Here is a 16,077-nt window from a genome sequence, read left to right on the forward strand (position 1 = left end):
TTTTTTTTGTATTTTTGTAGAGACGGGGTTTCACCATGTTGACCAGGCTGGTCTCAAACTGCTGATCTCAGGTGATCCACCTGCCTCGGCCTCCCAAAGTGCTGGGATTACAGGCATGAGCCATCGTACCCAGCCAATTTTCTTATTTTTTTTGTAGAGATGAGGTCTCCCTATGTTGCCTAGGCTGATCTCTAACTCCTGAGCTCAAGCAGGCCTCCTGCCTCAGCCTCCCAAAGTGCTTGGATTATAGGCATGTGCCACTGCACCCAGCCCTCATCCTTGTATGAGAAAAAGTGTTAAATGGAGGAAATCACACTTTATGCTCACTTATGCACATTTCTTTTCCTAAATCTCTTGAGACAGTTTAAAGATGAAAAAGAAACTAACAGCATGTATTGATACTGTAAAAGTATGATTAATGACTTTTTTGAGATGGAAGCAGCACCTTGATTATTAGGGAAAGAAAAATCTATTAACTAACTTTCAAGTTGGGTAATTTACTCCATTAAAATCAGCTACCGTGTTTTAAGATTTAATGTATTGTTCGAATTCATGTATGCAAACAAACTCATTAAAATTCAGGAGATTTCACTCAGAAACTCACTGTACTTAAAATTCAGGGCCCTAACAGAGGGTATTGAACTAGAATATTTAAATGGAAACATTTGTCCCTTCTAGACAGGGTGTTCTATGCTGTTTTTTGTTTATGTTTTCACCCAAAGTAGGAATTCAAGATGCCCTGAGAGTCTGCAGCAATTGGAAGAACTTGCTCCTGATACTACACTAACATGCTGCACCCAAGGTCAAGGGCTGATTTTTCAATGCCTCCTTATGCCCGCTGATGTAGGGGATAATCACCATCACTCTGGGGATGAGTTTAAAGACAAATATTTCCAATTCTAGCTTTGTAAAATGCATGTAGTCCTAAACTTTATTAAGAAGTAATTTTCTAGAAAACTGACATACATTCCTTTAAGTAACCAAAATGAATGCTCCCGCTCATATTTTGTATGGAACTCATACTAACAGGTGCTTCTTATGTTACCTGGATTAAAAAAAAAAAAAACCCTCACCTTATACTGAGCCTGACTGCGTGATAGGCCCTGTGCTTCATTAATGCTTTACCACAGCACTTCATTCAACTACCCCACGACATCCTCTGCAGAGAAGAGGAACTAAGGGACTATGCAGGTTAAAAACCTCACTGAGGTCACCCAGCTGGTAAGGAGTGGCACCCACAGTTCACCCTGCACCATACCACCTCCCTGAAGATAATGAATCAGGAAAAATACTTCTGAGTCACTGTTGGGATAGAAAAACAACATGGCGGTTAAAAATGGATTCTGGAACTAGACTGCTGTTTACTAGCTATATGACCTTGAAAGGTTATTCAACCATTCTGTGCCTCAATTACCTCATTTGGAAAATAGGGATAACAGAACACAACTAAGACGCCGTTGCAAGAATTAAATGGGTCAATCCATGAATAATGTTAATGCCTAGAATTTGGTATACAGTAAGCACTCAATAAATGTTAGCTCTGATTAAAATCAAGTGCTATAACAATGAAGCCCCCAAAGATTACCAAGGTTCTTACAGCTGTCTGGACCTACCCTCAGTGAACTAGGGACTGATTTCATTCATATGCATTTACACACTTTTTGTGTGTGCTTTCCATGTGACAAACATATCATACACACAGTAACAGCATTCAATTCTCAAAAAATAAAATAAAAGTCCTACAAGGGAGTTACTATCCTTCTCATAATAAAGAAAATAGCTGAATAATTTGCCCAAGGCTTTCAAATAGGAATTTGAACTTTGGAGTTTCTATCTCAAAAGGCCAAGTTCTTTTAGCAACACCATTATTTTGAGTTCTTATGTCTACTTTTTCCATTTTGTCAGTGAGTCCATTGGTTATAACTTAGGATCAGAGTTTGGACAGAGACTTTACAGTGTATCTAGCACAACATTTCCTTTTCATACATGAAGAAATAAAAGACCAGGAAGTTTACTGTTGACATGTCTGAAGTCATATAATGAATGTCTTCCATAGTCCCACATTGCCACTTTTTCCTCTCCGACGTTGGTGGCCTGCCTCCAAGAGCCCCTCAGCCCTGCTCCTAATCTTTTTGGGCCATAGAGAAACCAATGACCACTGCATAAATCAAGAGTATAAAGGCTAAGAGAGGGCTCAGAGCCTTCCCTATGAGGCAAACTCATGCGTTTTAGCAAGTGGACCTTGTTACATAAAAAGTTGAGTTGCTCGGGCTTCTCTGCTTTCTGGATCACAGTGGCATTATGGAGACTTAAACAAATCAGGTGTTCATCTAGTTTACAATGCTACTGTGTCTGTGAGGAAAACTTTGCCAAACAAAGTTTTTACAAACAAAAGCTAGAGTAGATACAATTTCACTCTCAAATAAAAGGACAGGCTGACATGAAGTTTAAACTTAAATTGCCAAAGGAAGGAAGCTCACAATTAAGGTAGCTGTTCCTAGCACTTAGTAGTCTAAGGCCAACAGCATACAAGCATAACAAACCAACAGTCCCCATGTGGAGAGACAACACTGAGATTTCTGATATAATTAGTTTCCTTTTCACGAAAGAGTCAGATTCGTAATTAAACTCTGTCCCTTCCCGTTCCCATTCTGCTGTACACATATTTGATTGCTTCCTAAGGGCCTGAGTTAGAAACCAGGAGACCCAAACCACAAGTCCACTGACCTCCGGGGGCCAAGAGGGAACTTGATGCATGTTTGCATTAGCTATTACTCAGGCTTGTCCAAGGAAAGGTTGATTTCATCTTCCAACTCAACATACTTTTCAAGGGTTTGTTGGTCAGTTTTAATAGTTCGGTGCCTTGGCTGTCTCCTGGGTCAGTCCTCCGGGGATTGGTCTGCAAGTCTTCCCGCCAGCCACTCATTTTCCTGCCTCACCGTGTTAGCCAGGATGGTCTCGATCTCCTGACCTCGTGGATCCGCCCGCCTCAGCCTCCCAAAGTGCTGGGATTACAGGCGTGAGCCACCGCACCCGGCCAATAATTATTATAGACCACTGAAAGGGACTGGTCCTATGGCTAAGTGCCCAACACACTGAGTCCTGTGGAAAACTCCAGTACCTGTTTTGAGAGGAACAGGTTGTTGCAGCTAGAGTACAGTCCAGAACTGAAGTGCGAGGCTCATGTGTTGGCCCCTCTAGCTTCTTACTTGATTAATCAAGTGAACTACCCTCTCAGAACTTTAGATTCCTTGTCTACAACAAGGAGATATCTATCTCCTTCTACCTTATACGATTATTGGGTAGTTTACGTAAAGTAATAACATAAGTGAAAGTACCTTGTAAACGGCAAAGGTCCAAGTGAAGGGAATGGGCAAATGATGTTGTCTCTTAACGTCCTAATTGGCCTCCCCATATATGATCCTACAGTGGCTCCCTACTGCTCCAGGATAAAGTCCACACTCTTGAATAAGGTTAGAAGCCCTTCTGCCTTCTAATGACCCAACTTCACCTCTTGCCACATCCCCCATTTACCTGAGGCTTCAGCCAAACAAGATGTCTTCAAGTTCCTCCTTCAAGGGCCATGCTATCTCTCTGGAGGGCAGGAGTGGCTCTGCCCTGAGAGCCTCCCTTCCTTACTCTCTTCCATTCTACCCAACTAACTCCTCCTTCGGGGTCCAATCTGAGCTGAGATGTAATTCCCTCCTAGAATCTTTCCTCGACCTCTCCTCTGCATGCTTTCATAACACATAGATTTACTCCTTTGTAGCCTTTTTCATCATTGTGTTAAAATTGCCTGGATACTCATTAACTCTTTCCCCTTTCAAAATTTTGCAGACCAGAAACTGTTGAATGAGTGAATTTAGTGAAAATGATAATGACCTAATGTTTGGCATGAGTAGCTGACTGCAAACCAATAGAGTACCCCCACCCCCAACTTCATAAGCAAGGAGGAAACAGGTTCTTGGAGATCTAGTTACAACCTCACCCACCCCCAGCCACTCCCTTTTAACCCCAAAGCAAAAGGCTAATCAACGGACGAATATGTACTTGCATCCCAGATCTCTTAGTCCAATTCCTTCCTTTTCTCCCACAAAATGTTGACTACGCCCAGACTGTATGCCAAACCATCAGCGTCTTTTCATAGCAAGAGAAATGAAGGCAGATGGAGTGTAAGAGAAAATAGATTTGAAATTAAAAAACAAATGCTCAATGTCAGGCTTTGTGTGACCTTGGGCAACCCCGATGCCTCCAGGCCTCAGGCCCACCATCTGTCAAATGGAAATTTAGCACCAACAAAGGGCTTCCTATTACTTTAGACTATTTTTCACCTACCTCACCACGAGGTTTTTTTTTTTTGTCTTGTCATGCTTTTTCTTTTTGTGGTGATGAGTGTCTCACTATGTTGCCTAGGCTGGTCTTGAACTCCTGGGTACAAGGGATACTCCTTGGTACAAGGGGCCTCCTTGGCCTCCCAAAGTGCTGGGATTGCATGCGTGAGCCACTGCACCTAGCCTCACCATGTTTTATAGGAAGTAAATGAGACTATTTGAAAATGCTTTATACATTTCTTCTCAAAGAAATACTTTTACAATTTTCAATAAGTTATTTTTCTGGTGATATTTAGCTTTATTACTCAAACCAAAGCATTTTAAAGAATAGGATTCAACAACATTAAGCAATCTCTTTAGTACAACAAAGATTTTAGCCAATTTACAAGATCAATACAGGCTTGTTTGAATTAACTAATGCTACTTCTTCTTCCGTCTTCATGTCGTCAAAACACTAGTGTCTACCAGTGCAAAGAATCCTCATCCACAATCATTAACTGAAGAAAGAAAAGGACAAACCCTTTTATAGACACTGTTTGATTTCACAGACTCACAGAATGCTGTAGCCAGAAGAGACCTGAAGACCATCAAGGCCTGCACTCACCCTTCATGACCAGAAAACAGTCTAGTCTGATATTTTCAGGAGGGGCTTGTGCCATGAATAATTCAAAACACAAACCAATTGTCACAGCCCTACGTACTTTTTAAAATAAGAATTAAGAGATAACTTGAACAAAAAATGGTAAATCATATAATAAGATCACAACATAAATTAAAAATGTAATAGTGCTTATCAAAGTTGAAGGCTGGCCAGGGGCAGTGGCTCACACCTGTAATCCTAGCACTTTGGGAGGTCGAGGCGGGCAGATCACTTGAGCTCAGGAGTTCAAGACCAACCTGGGCAACATGGTGAAGCCGAGTTTCTACAAAAAAATACAAAAATTGGATGGGTGTGGTAGTGCACAGGAGGCCACTAATTCCAGCCTGATGACAAAGTCTCAAAAAAAAAAAAAAAAAACCCAAATAACAAACAAACAAAAAAAACCCAAAGTTGAAGGCTGAAGGGCCAAAATGAAGACATAACTCTGATGATATTATATATATTTATATATGCATGTTTTTCAACTTAATTATAATGGAATTTTGTGCATGTTAAAGAAATTATTTCACTTTTCTCACAAATTTTTCATCCTTCTATAAGGTTGGAAATTTTCAAAATGATGTAGACAAAATAGGGAATGCAACAACTCAAATTATTTTGTTTGTGGATAACACCCTGGTCTGTGTTCATTAGTGGCTATGGCAGAGAGAGGCACCAATTTTTAAAAAATTATCTAGTTCTAAACAATGTAAGAGAAAAATAGAAGTCAAAGGTCACTATTAATTTTCAAACTATTTTACAGAGACATTTCTAACTCTTCATCCAATAGTTTACTCCAACTGCTAACAAAAGAAAAAAGAGACTGAACCAAGTAGCCAAAGAAACAGATAGGGGAAGGGAAATGTTTTCATTTTTCTCTTCCCAACCCAATCCCCTCTCCCTAAATCTTGGTATGGGTGAGGTGCTAATAGACAGTGAAACAAGAAAGTGGTTGGAGTCATTCCAAAACGGGAACAGTTGACTCTCAATAAAGAATTGTTTTCCATGCTGTATCAAGATTTTACTCAGAGATATTTAAAAGAGAAAAAGTAAACGATTCCTTGTTGAAAACCATAAAGTTATCACATCCAAATTCATAAGCAATAAACAAATTACAGAAGGCTTAGTCACTGACATCTCTCAACACAAACTCTTTTTTTTTGTAATGGATTTAGTGTATTCATATGTATGTGTGCATAAGGAGATTAGAGTATCCTGCAATATCCATTCCAGATAAACAAATATTGCATAAGAAACAAATTTACAATTCAACTTTAAATAGATCATCCAATACTTCACATTAAAACTTGACCATACATCTTCAGAGTTGTCCTTCCACTTTATACATCAGGATAACATCTATGATTTATTAAAATAATTACCGCCAAGTTCTTCACCAAAATATGCAAAATTATAAAGTGATATGGAAAGCCACGCCAGTCCCAGCTCTGCCAGCAGAAGGCCGTGCAATACTACGCATTGCTTAACAGCTCTGTGGATGGTTTTTATCATGATGAAGTGGGATTCCATACCTAACTGAGCTTTTGCAAAGTGCTTTGAAATCCTGCAATGCTGTCACGAGACCACAAGTACCATTATCCAGGCTTTCTCAGTGGTAGCAAGCCTAAATACGACGAACATGATAACAAGCAGAGTGTTAGCATTTTCCCTGAGAGCCAAGAATTAAAATTCTGGGCCGAGGAAGATGAGAGCTCCCTGGAAAATGTCCAAAGTTGCAGTAAACAGGTAAATACCGAAATGCCTAGTTAAACTAATGCTAAATGCTACAAGTAGGACAGCAAGAAAATACTTTCATCACAGCTAATTGAGCTGCTGTAGAGAACAAACTGTTTCCACCACTTTATGCGGCCTCCCAAAGGAAGTCCCAAGCAACTAAGTAACTTTTTTTGAAAAGCAGATTTATTTCTTCCTCTAAGGACAACCAGGTACCTACCTCCTTTCAGGTTCTTATTAATTTAACTTGAAACAAGAAAAATCCCAAAACACAAAACTGAACATAGGAAAAGGGCACCTCTCCAGACATACTATATCCAATAATTATTTACTAATAATATTACTAATATTGAAATTTAGCCATAACATGTTGGACAGCAAATAGCTACCTATCCATTTTAGAAAATAGCAAATGTGTAGGAAGTTGCCACCCTCCCTCTCTTTCCCTACTGTCCATGGCAGACATTAGGAATCCATCACAGCCCTCAGCCTTGCTGAGCTCAGACAGGACCTCAGAACTCAACAGAACATAGCATTCCTGGCAGCCACTACCAATCCATCAGGATTGACATTTTTCATCCCAGCTTTGCATATTCCTCAACATACTATGCCAACATATAACATATTGAAATGGGTCTATTTAAAGAAAGCCATTTCAGCCAGGTGTAATGGCTCACACCTGTAATGCTAACACTTTGGGAGGCCGAGGCAGACAGATTACTTGAGCTCAGGAGTTTGAGACCAGCCTGGACAACACAGCGAAACCTTCTCTCTATAAAAAAATACAAAAATTAACCAGGCATGGTAGTGTGCACCTGGGGTCCCAGCTACTCCGGAGGCTGAGGCAGGAAAACTGCTTGAGACCAGGAGGCGGAGGTTGCAGCAAGCCGAGATTGCACCACCACATTCCAGCCTGGGCAAAAGAACAAGACTCTGTCTCAAAAAAAAAAAAAAAAGAAAGAAAGAAAAAGAAAAGAAAGCCACTTCATGACAGTTTCAAGACTAAAGAAAACCCTTTGTTTAAACTATAAAATGATCATTTTTTTTCCTGTAAGATGAGAATAAAACATAACCATAAACATCAGTACTATAGACATACACTATTTCAGTAAGATACACAAGGGGTCTATATAAAAATATTTATATAAATTTTTTTTTAAATAGAATTTGGCCTTATTCAACCCAAACGCCCAGTCCAGGTCTAATCCACTCACTACCCTGTCACTCAAATGAGTGCTGGGCAGAACACAGACACAAACACAGCTCCATCTGCTAATTAAAAATGGGCATGAAACTGTTAACAGGCATCTGTTGCATTGTTTGAAGCTAATGGGCAGAGACAAAGCTGAAATGGCTCTTATAATGCAAACCCAGTGATTTCACTCATTTTCTATTTGGTATTTATGTTAGTGGGGGGTTGGAAGCTGGGTGTTAAAACAGCTTATTATGGAGACTGAAAGATAAGTGAAATATCTTTGATATTCTAAAACAAACCTTTCAAACTGATTATAGAAAGATATGCAGCATTTTATACTGGGGGAAGTAACATTCCTGTGTTAAGAGTCCAAATTAAACAGTTTTTATCTTAACTCAAATATCATCTAATCATCTATAATACTGTGAAAGAGAATAGTAACAAATTCAAGCTATGCTTTACAGCTTATACAGGGCTTTCACAATTCATCCCTTCATCCATTCATTCATCCAATGTGCAGGCATTTAATACAGGCCTTGGAGATTTAAAAGGTGAATATGACTTGATTTTTGCCTTAAGGAGCTCACAGCAGCTCTGAAAGGTAGACATGGTATTCTTACACTCTGTTATAAGGAACTAAGGCTCTAGAAGGATAACTGACTCCCCAAAGCCCACAAAGCTAGAACGGCAGATGCCCATTGCTCTTAATTCAACACGCTATCTCCATAATGCCAAATATACTAGTCCACTTCATCTGCCTGGAAAATGAAAATAATTTAAGGCTTTTTCATGTCAATACCAGCTCTGATAAAGGATCTATTTTAAAGTACTGTAACCAGCATACATCCTTGATGGCCATGCCTGCTTTGCAAGCTAGTAGCTCACAGGCCTCATCTAGCCCACAGACATGTCTGTTTGGCCCTTACTGTAATGGCCCTCACATTGTTTTTTTGTTTTTGTTTTTATTAATTGCCCATAAAGTTGAGTTTTTATGAGAAATTTTCAGCAAATCTTGAAATATGTGATGATTTTCCAAGCATGGCAATGGTAAAGCTGCAAATAAAAAGCCACACCCTCAGAGAGGGAATACATACAATCCAGGGTCCACATCACACCCTGCTCTGCTGCTTCCCATTCTGGGTCCACTCCCCTTATTCATAGTTCCCACCAGAACCATGTGAGTTTGCAACCCCTAACCTAGGTAGTAGGAATCTACAATCTTACCTTGAATTTCCCTTTTTATGTTTCCGTGGCTACTTGCATTTCCGAAGCTTAGTAATATCATACTCCACATTACTCGCCACCTAAAATCTACTTCCCCATCATCACCCCAACCCTCTTCTCATGCTATGAAAACTCTATTCCTGCAAAATATTCTCAAGTAACAGTCCTAACACACACAGGCGAGCTGATGTCCAGAGCTGGGTGCAGACAGGCAGACCTAGACTAGAGCTGGCCTGAGGCCGGCAGCTCCCTGCTCATCCACTTCAGGATCTATGGTTCTTTTCAGATTCAGTTATTGGATTCAATTCAAAAATATACTGCTAAATTTTTCTTTGTCCTCAAAGACTAGACTTATTTACCTCTAAAACAATATCTAAACCTATTTCCCTCCAGCTTTTCTCAGTGGATCCAAACAATCTCGCTGCTGTTGCCAAGAGAACCTCCTCCCTGACTTGCTGCCTGCAGAACAGCTGGTGAAGCTCTTCATTAAAGTACACATTCTTCAGACAGATCCATATTTGTACCCAAGACTCAGTTTCCCCATGCCCATCCTTTATATGTAGGAAGGCTTTTTTCACTCACTAGAACATTGATTTAAGAGATGAGTTTAACCCTTCATGATCAAGTATTAAATTCTACTTTTTCTGAACCAGAGTCATTATCGATGCTATCGCTTAGATGGGAAATCTACTGGCAGCTTTGAAAGAACACAATGACATTAAAATAAGGCCTTATGTACAAAATGTTCGATATGAACTTGCATGTTCCTTGCATATTTTTGTTTGAGAAGTTGAAACCAAGGAAAACAACTATGAAAATGAAAATCAACTTGCTCTACATATCTGGATTATGCTCAGCCAAATGTTGATATCATCTTGGATAAAAATGTAAATATGACAAAGTTTGTTTTTCAGTCAATAAGTCTTGATAAAAGCTTTGAAATGCTACCAACCAAAAACAGTTTTTAATTTTAAGCAAGGGTCAGCAAACTTTCTACAACGAACCAGTTAGTAAATATTTTTAAGCTTTGTGGGATACATATGGTCTCTTTTGCATATTGCTTTATCTTTTAACAACCTTTAAAATATAAAAACCATTCTTAGCCTGTGATCTACACAAAAACAGGCTGCAAGTCACACTTAGCCCATGGGCTACAGTGTGCTAACCCCTGATTTTAAGGAAAGTGAACCCAAGAAAAATATCCAGTGTTACAGAATAAAATGTCTAAAAGTACTCTGATGAGACTAAGCTACAATTACCAACATACCCCCATTAATATGATTTCATTAGTTACTTTACGTATGGAAGAAATTTCAATGATGGGATACACTTTGATCTCCTAATGTGAAACTATAGACACAGAAAGAAAGGGCAAAGGACAGCTATGTGCTGAGTTATTCCAGTATAAACTCCAATAGAACTCAGAGTCATTGTAGTAACATTTGCTATTCACCTGAACAGACTTGGCTAATCGAAATGGAAATGTCTTAACTTTCCTCACATAAAGGCATATGTGCAAACTCTAATTCTTCCCTGGAAAAGGTGATGACTTGAATTAATGGGGATAATCATACTGATTAGGAATAGTAGCAACTCAGTTGTGAAAAGTGACACAGACTTGGATTTGGGGTTTCACTACAGGATTTGCTATAATCAGCTGTGTAATTTTGAGGGTGTCAATTAAACCTTCATTTTTTTTATTTATAAAATTGGGACAGGAATAAAGTAGGTAATATGTAAGACTCTTTCTGCTGTTAAACTATGACTATACTAAATAGTGAAACCACTCAGGAAATACCTAACAGGAAGAAGGGGGCAGGGCAGGAGAGAGACGGCAAAGGGAAGAAGCTCTGATTGTCCTGTCAAGAGGACAGGGCTGGGTTATCTCTTTTTGTTAAACCAGCACCTTTTTCTGACCAGAGCCATTTCAAGATGTTGGTATGCCCTCATATCAATATTAAAATGCATCCATTTCCCATAGGAAATATAATCTATAGCTAACTGTATCATCATTCCTAGTTGTCTTTATGTTACATTTTATAGGCACTTTATTAAATTTTGTTGTTGTTGTTTGTTGTTGTTGTTTTTTTTTTTTTTGAGATGGAGTCTTGCTCTGTTGCCCAGGCTGGAGTGCAGTGGCGTGATCTCAGCTCACTGCAAGCTCTGCCTCCCAGGTTCACACCATTCTCCTGCCTCAGCCTCCCAAGTAGCTAGGACTACAGGTGCCCACCACCACCCCCGGCTAATTTTTTGTATTTTTTAGTAGAGACGGGGTTTCACCGTGTTAGCCAGGATGGTCTCAATCTCCTGACCTTGTGATCCGCCTGCCTTGGCCTCCCAAAGTGCTGGGATTACAGGCATGAGCCACTGCACCCAGCCAATTAAATGTTAATTATGATTACATAAGGGTTTTTAGAGCCAATAAAAAAAATTCAATTTTCAAACATTTGGAGTGAAAGGCGAGTTGGTCCTAGGCACTTGACCAATAATTTCAATGGATAAAACATCCTTTCCTCACAGTTAACTAAATTATTGACGGATATGCTAGAAGATCTTCAAAAAGTCAGATAAAAGAAAATCTACCTTCCACCACCCCTCAAAGAGCAAAAAGGAAATCAGGGGACCTGAGATATCAGAGAAGATAGCAAAACCTTATTTATTTACTTATCTATTTTTTAGAGACAGAATCTCGCCGTCTCCCAGGCTGGAGAGCAGTGGTGCAATCATAGCTACTGTAATAACCTTGAACTCCTGGGCTCAAGTTATCCTCCTGCCTCAGCCTCCCAAGTAGCTAGTACTAAAGGTGTGCACCACTTCACCTGGCTAATTTTTTAATTTACTTTTTGTAGAGATGGGGTCTTGCTATGTTGCCCAGACTGGTGTCAAACTCCTGGCCTCAAGTGATCTTCCTGCCTCAGCCTCCCAAGTAGCTAGAAATACAGGCACACACCACCACGTTTGGTGAATTTTTGTATTTTTGTAGAGACAGAGTCTCGCTATGTTTCCCAGGCTGGTCTTGAACTCCTGGCTTCAAGTGATCCTCTCACCTCAGTCTCCCAAAGTGCTGGGGTTACAAGAGTGAGCCACCACAACCAGCCAATAGCAAGACCTTAGAGAAGTGAGAAGAAGAAAGTATCTCTGAGACAACTGTATCTGGAATCAAAATGACTGTCTCCGTCCCTTTGTGATGACAGAACCCCTAACAAAACAGTGTAGAAAGATGGCAGATTCCCATTTTTAAAACTACTAAAACTTTGACAAAGAAAAATTAAGACTTAAAATGTATCTTCATGGGAAGAAACAGACACCCATACATATCTACCAAAACACATACACACAAAGCCCAGGTGTTGAGAAATACATCTTTTCCGTATGACACAGAGCTTATCAAGTGTTGTCAGCAATGCTGTGGCAGACCTCATCAAAACCCAGTCAGAAAAGCACAGGAACTTACACACTTAGGTACTTCATGACTAAGGAGGAGATGGGCTGTCACCTCAGTAACTTCAGATCACCTGGTAATGAGGTGAGGGGCATGGAGGGAGTGGCTGCTATAGATGTCAACACTCAAAATCTATACTTGTAATCAGTGAAGAGTCTGTGGAACCAGAATGGTGCTAACATTCACCTTATTTTCCCAGCTTAAGTTTGACTGCAGAGCATTAGGTTTCAGGTATATAAATTCTGCAGTTTGAAGGCAGTGTGCTACCACTTCCTGTTGGAGCTCTGGGGCTAAATAAGAGGTATGGGATTTCCCCTCCTCCAGGTCAACTGAAGACACAGCTCACAGCCTCTTTTCACCACATCCACCTCACAGAAAATATAAATACCAAGATCTCACATGAGATTCACCTCCTTTTCATGTCCACTTCCTATTCTAATCTGTTTCAGGACACTGGTTTTCATGCCTTCATAGCTGTCACCCTCCAAAGAACCTCATTTCCATCATTTTTTGAAATACACTGATAGACTTGAACCCTTCAAAATGAAAAGTAATTTTTAAAAGCTACTAGTTTAAAAGGAAGCAGATACCCTTACAGGAAACACGGGACAAAAATTAAAGGAAAAAGAGAAAACGAATAAAACTATTACAAACAAGCAAGTCGTCCAAGAAGCTTAACAAAAACAGCATCAGCGAGATTCACTTACTTTCAAGGCAGGAGATACTTCTGGGAGGCTCAAATAGAGAATGGACAAAAGGACACCCACTCAACTTGTTAGAAATTATCCTTTACCATCTGTACTGCAGTATGCATTCAACAATGAAAAATCGTTATTTGAGGCTTTGAAATTAATACCAATGTCAAAAATTAACGCCCTTTAGTTGCTGTACCAGCAGCTACCACCAAATCTTAGGAATATACTTGAGAGATGACATTTAAAATCTGCTTTTTCAGAAAAGAAAAAGTCCCACTCAAGACTGACTGCCAAGAACTTGCAATTCAAACTTCCCTAAGCCCAGACACCATAACACCCAGGAGATTTTAGACCATTCAATCTATATGAAAGAAGCCAGAATGAGCAAACAAACCATAGCCTTTTCTAATACTTAAAGAGTGTTCTATACCAAATACTCATTTTTTTAAAAAAGATAAATTATCCTTAAAAATACACAAATATTTAAACACACGTATTACCAAAGCACTAGCTCTCTATTATTTCCCAACCCAGAAATTCATGGTGAAATATGCTGTAAGAACCATATGAAAGATGACTAAATAAGCCACTATTAGAGGCCAGAAACATCACCAACACAACCAAAAGCTGAGGTATTCTTAAGGTACTTAATTAACCTGCAACTATTTAACAGGAGAAATGATGTTAATGTGATCACTTCTAAGACAGCTTAAAACCAGCTTTGACTTGGTCTTCAGTTTATGGTAAGTTAAGAGAGCTTATTACCTGAACACAGTGTCTTCCAGTACAAAAGTAGAAAGGACAGCTCCCAGCCAGGATCAGAAAAACTCTTCAATCAATTGGAAGTAACTGAGAGGTATATCACATGTTGTGATTCATTTAACAATAATTAGAACTAAAGCAAAATATACAGGGAGGCGGGTAGAATGTAAGATCAATTCCTTGGCTGAGAAGCTGTTAAACATTCAAGCCGAAGGATTTAAAATACTGAGAAGTCTTGCTTCTCAGGAGATGGTAGTAAAGAGGCGAACCATATTTTCCTGACCACATCATTTCCAAAAGTCACCAATTCCCTTAAGATCCATTAACACTCACAGAACAAATTAACGCTCTATAGACATTATTTCATCATTAGTCACATTTTGCTTTCTCCTGCACTTGATCCAAAGGAAGTAAAGAGAAAATGGTAATCAGTTACTATAGCAAGTCCTGCGCCCCACTACTTTCCATTTTCTCTCTTTTCCATCTCCTCTGTCTTCTCTGCTCAACCTCCCTTTACTATGATGTTGCTTCCTCTTTTCCTTTCTGTCTCACACCCAGATCCCTTTACTTTCTCCACCAAGTATCCTCATTCCGCCCTCTGATCCCTTGAACTCTTGTTCCACCTACAATTTTCTTCTGCCCCCTCCTACGACATCTCAGTACAGACCTCCTGTGGCCAGCCGTCCCCTTCTTCCTCACCTCCTGACCGCTCATTCCCCTTAATTCCCTTTCAGTTTCCTGGTTCTCACCTCTCTGTCCCTTGTGTCCTCTGTCCCTTTACTTCACATCCCTCTCATTGCCCCCATCCCTCATTTCCCCCTTCACATTTCCTTCCTCTCCTGTCTTTTAATCATTGGCACGTCCACTATCCCCTTTTCTCTACATGAGATTTCCTGCGTCTTCCCCCCAACACATTTTGTCCCTCAAAGACCCCTCCCTGTCAGTCTCCGAACCCTCTCGTTCCCCCAATACCCCTAGTCCTTGTTCCTCTGTTCCCCTTCCCCTTCCTTTGCCCCCAAGTTCCCCCTTCGCCCTAGCCTCACGTTCCCGCTCGCCCCTCTCCCTCACGCCCTCGCCCCTCTCCCTCACGCCCTCGCCCCTCTCAGTGCCCCCGCCACCTTGCAGTCCCCGGGGTCTCCTCTCCCGGGCTCCCAAGCGCCCCCGCCCTCTCCCTGTCCCCTCGTACCCGCCCCCCAATTCTCTCCCCGGTCCCGGGCCGCGGCCCCTCCCTCACCGATGGTGGAGATGAAGGTGGTGTTGAAGGCGTCCTCTGAGAAGCGGAACAGGAGGCAGGTCTTGCCTACCCCCGAGTCGCCGATCAGCAGGAGCTTGAAGAGATAATCGTACGTCTTCGCCATCTTCTCGCTCCGGCCCTCTGACCGGGGAGCCAGAGGAGGCGGTGGAGAGAGGCGGGGAGGGGGACGCGGGCGAGGGGGCGTGCCCGCCAATCCGCCGCTGCTCGCCCCGCCCCGCGCCCCGCCCCTCCTCTCGGAGAAGGCCTGCGCGCCCCGCCCCGTGCGGCCAATCCGCGAGGGCTTCGTCATCACCGCCCGCGTCCCGGGACTTCATGGGACTTGTAGTTCCTCCGGGGAGCCTCGGGCGTGCCCCGAGAGGACTGTCCAGGCGGCTCCAGCGGATACAAGACCTGCTATGGGCGGGGTGACAGGGTGGAGGCGTTTCCACCCGAGCTGGGAAAGGGGGCCCCGTTTCGAACTCTGCTGGTCGAGCCGCCGGAACTTAACTTTGTTATTTCTTTGTGTGCGGGCGCCTTCCAAATCCAGGACCTCAGAATCAGAGCCCCGTAGTTCCCGCATCTCTTCCGCCGAGACCTGGAACAGAGATGCTTTCTTTCCTTGGCGCTGCTGTGGCGCAGCCTACGGGTTATCTGCAGAGTGCATTATCCAGCTTCTCTCCGAGGCCGTGCCCAGCACCACTATAACCCCCTCCCGCAGCCCCTCAGTCACAGAGCTGAGAAAGAATGGTTACCATGCTAACTCGAACCTCACTCGTGCCCGCTTCTTCACGCCACACAGACCAGAGCCAAATACAATGAG

At 41.5% G+C, this 16,077-nt stretch overlaps 1 protein-coding gene across 1 annotated transcript in view; it reads right to left on the minus strand.

Moving 5' to 3' along the window:
- The window catches only part of RAB8B (RAB8B, member RAS oncogene family), a 76,831-nt gene extending 61,399 nt beyond the window's left edge, over window positions 1-15,432 (minus strand). Inside the window, exon 1 of the mRNA XM_032174219.2 lies at window positions 15,258-15,432. Coding sequence (XP_032030110.1) covers window positions 15,258-15,381 — 124 coding nt within the window. The 5' untranslated portion in view covers window positions 15,382-15,432. The remainder of the gene's footprint in view (window positions 1-15,257) is intronic.
- Between the last annotated feature and the right edge of the window lie 645 nt (window positions 15,433-16,077).

Source organism: Hylobates moloch, unplaced genomic scaffold, assembly GCF_009828535.3.
Source record: "Hylobates moloch isolate HMO894 unplaced genomic scaffold, HMol_V3 SCAFFOLD_14, whole genome shotgun sequence".
Classification (NCBI taxonomy): domain Eukaryota; kingdom Metazoa; phylum Chordata; class Mammalia; order Primates; family Hylobatidae; genus Hylobates; species Hylobates moloch.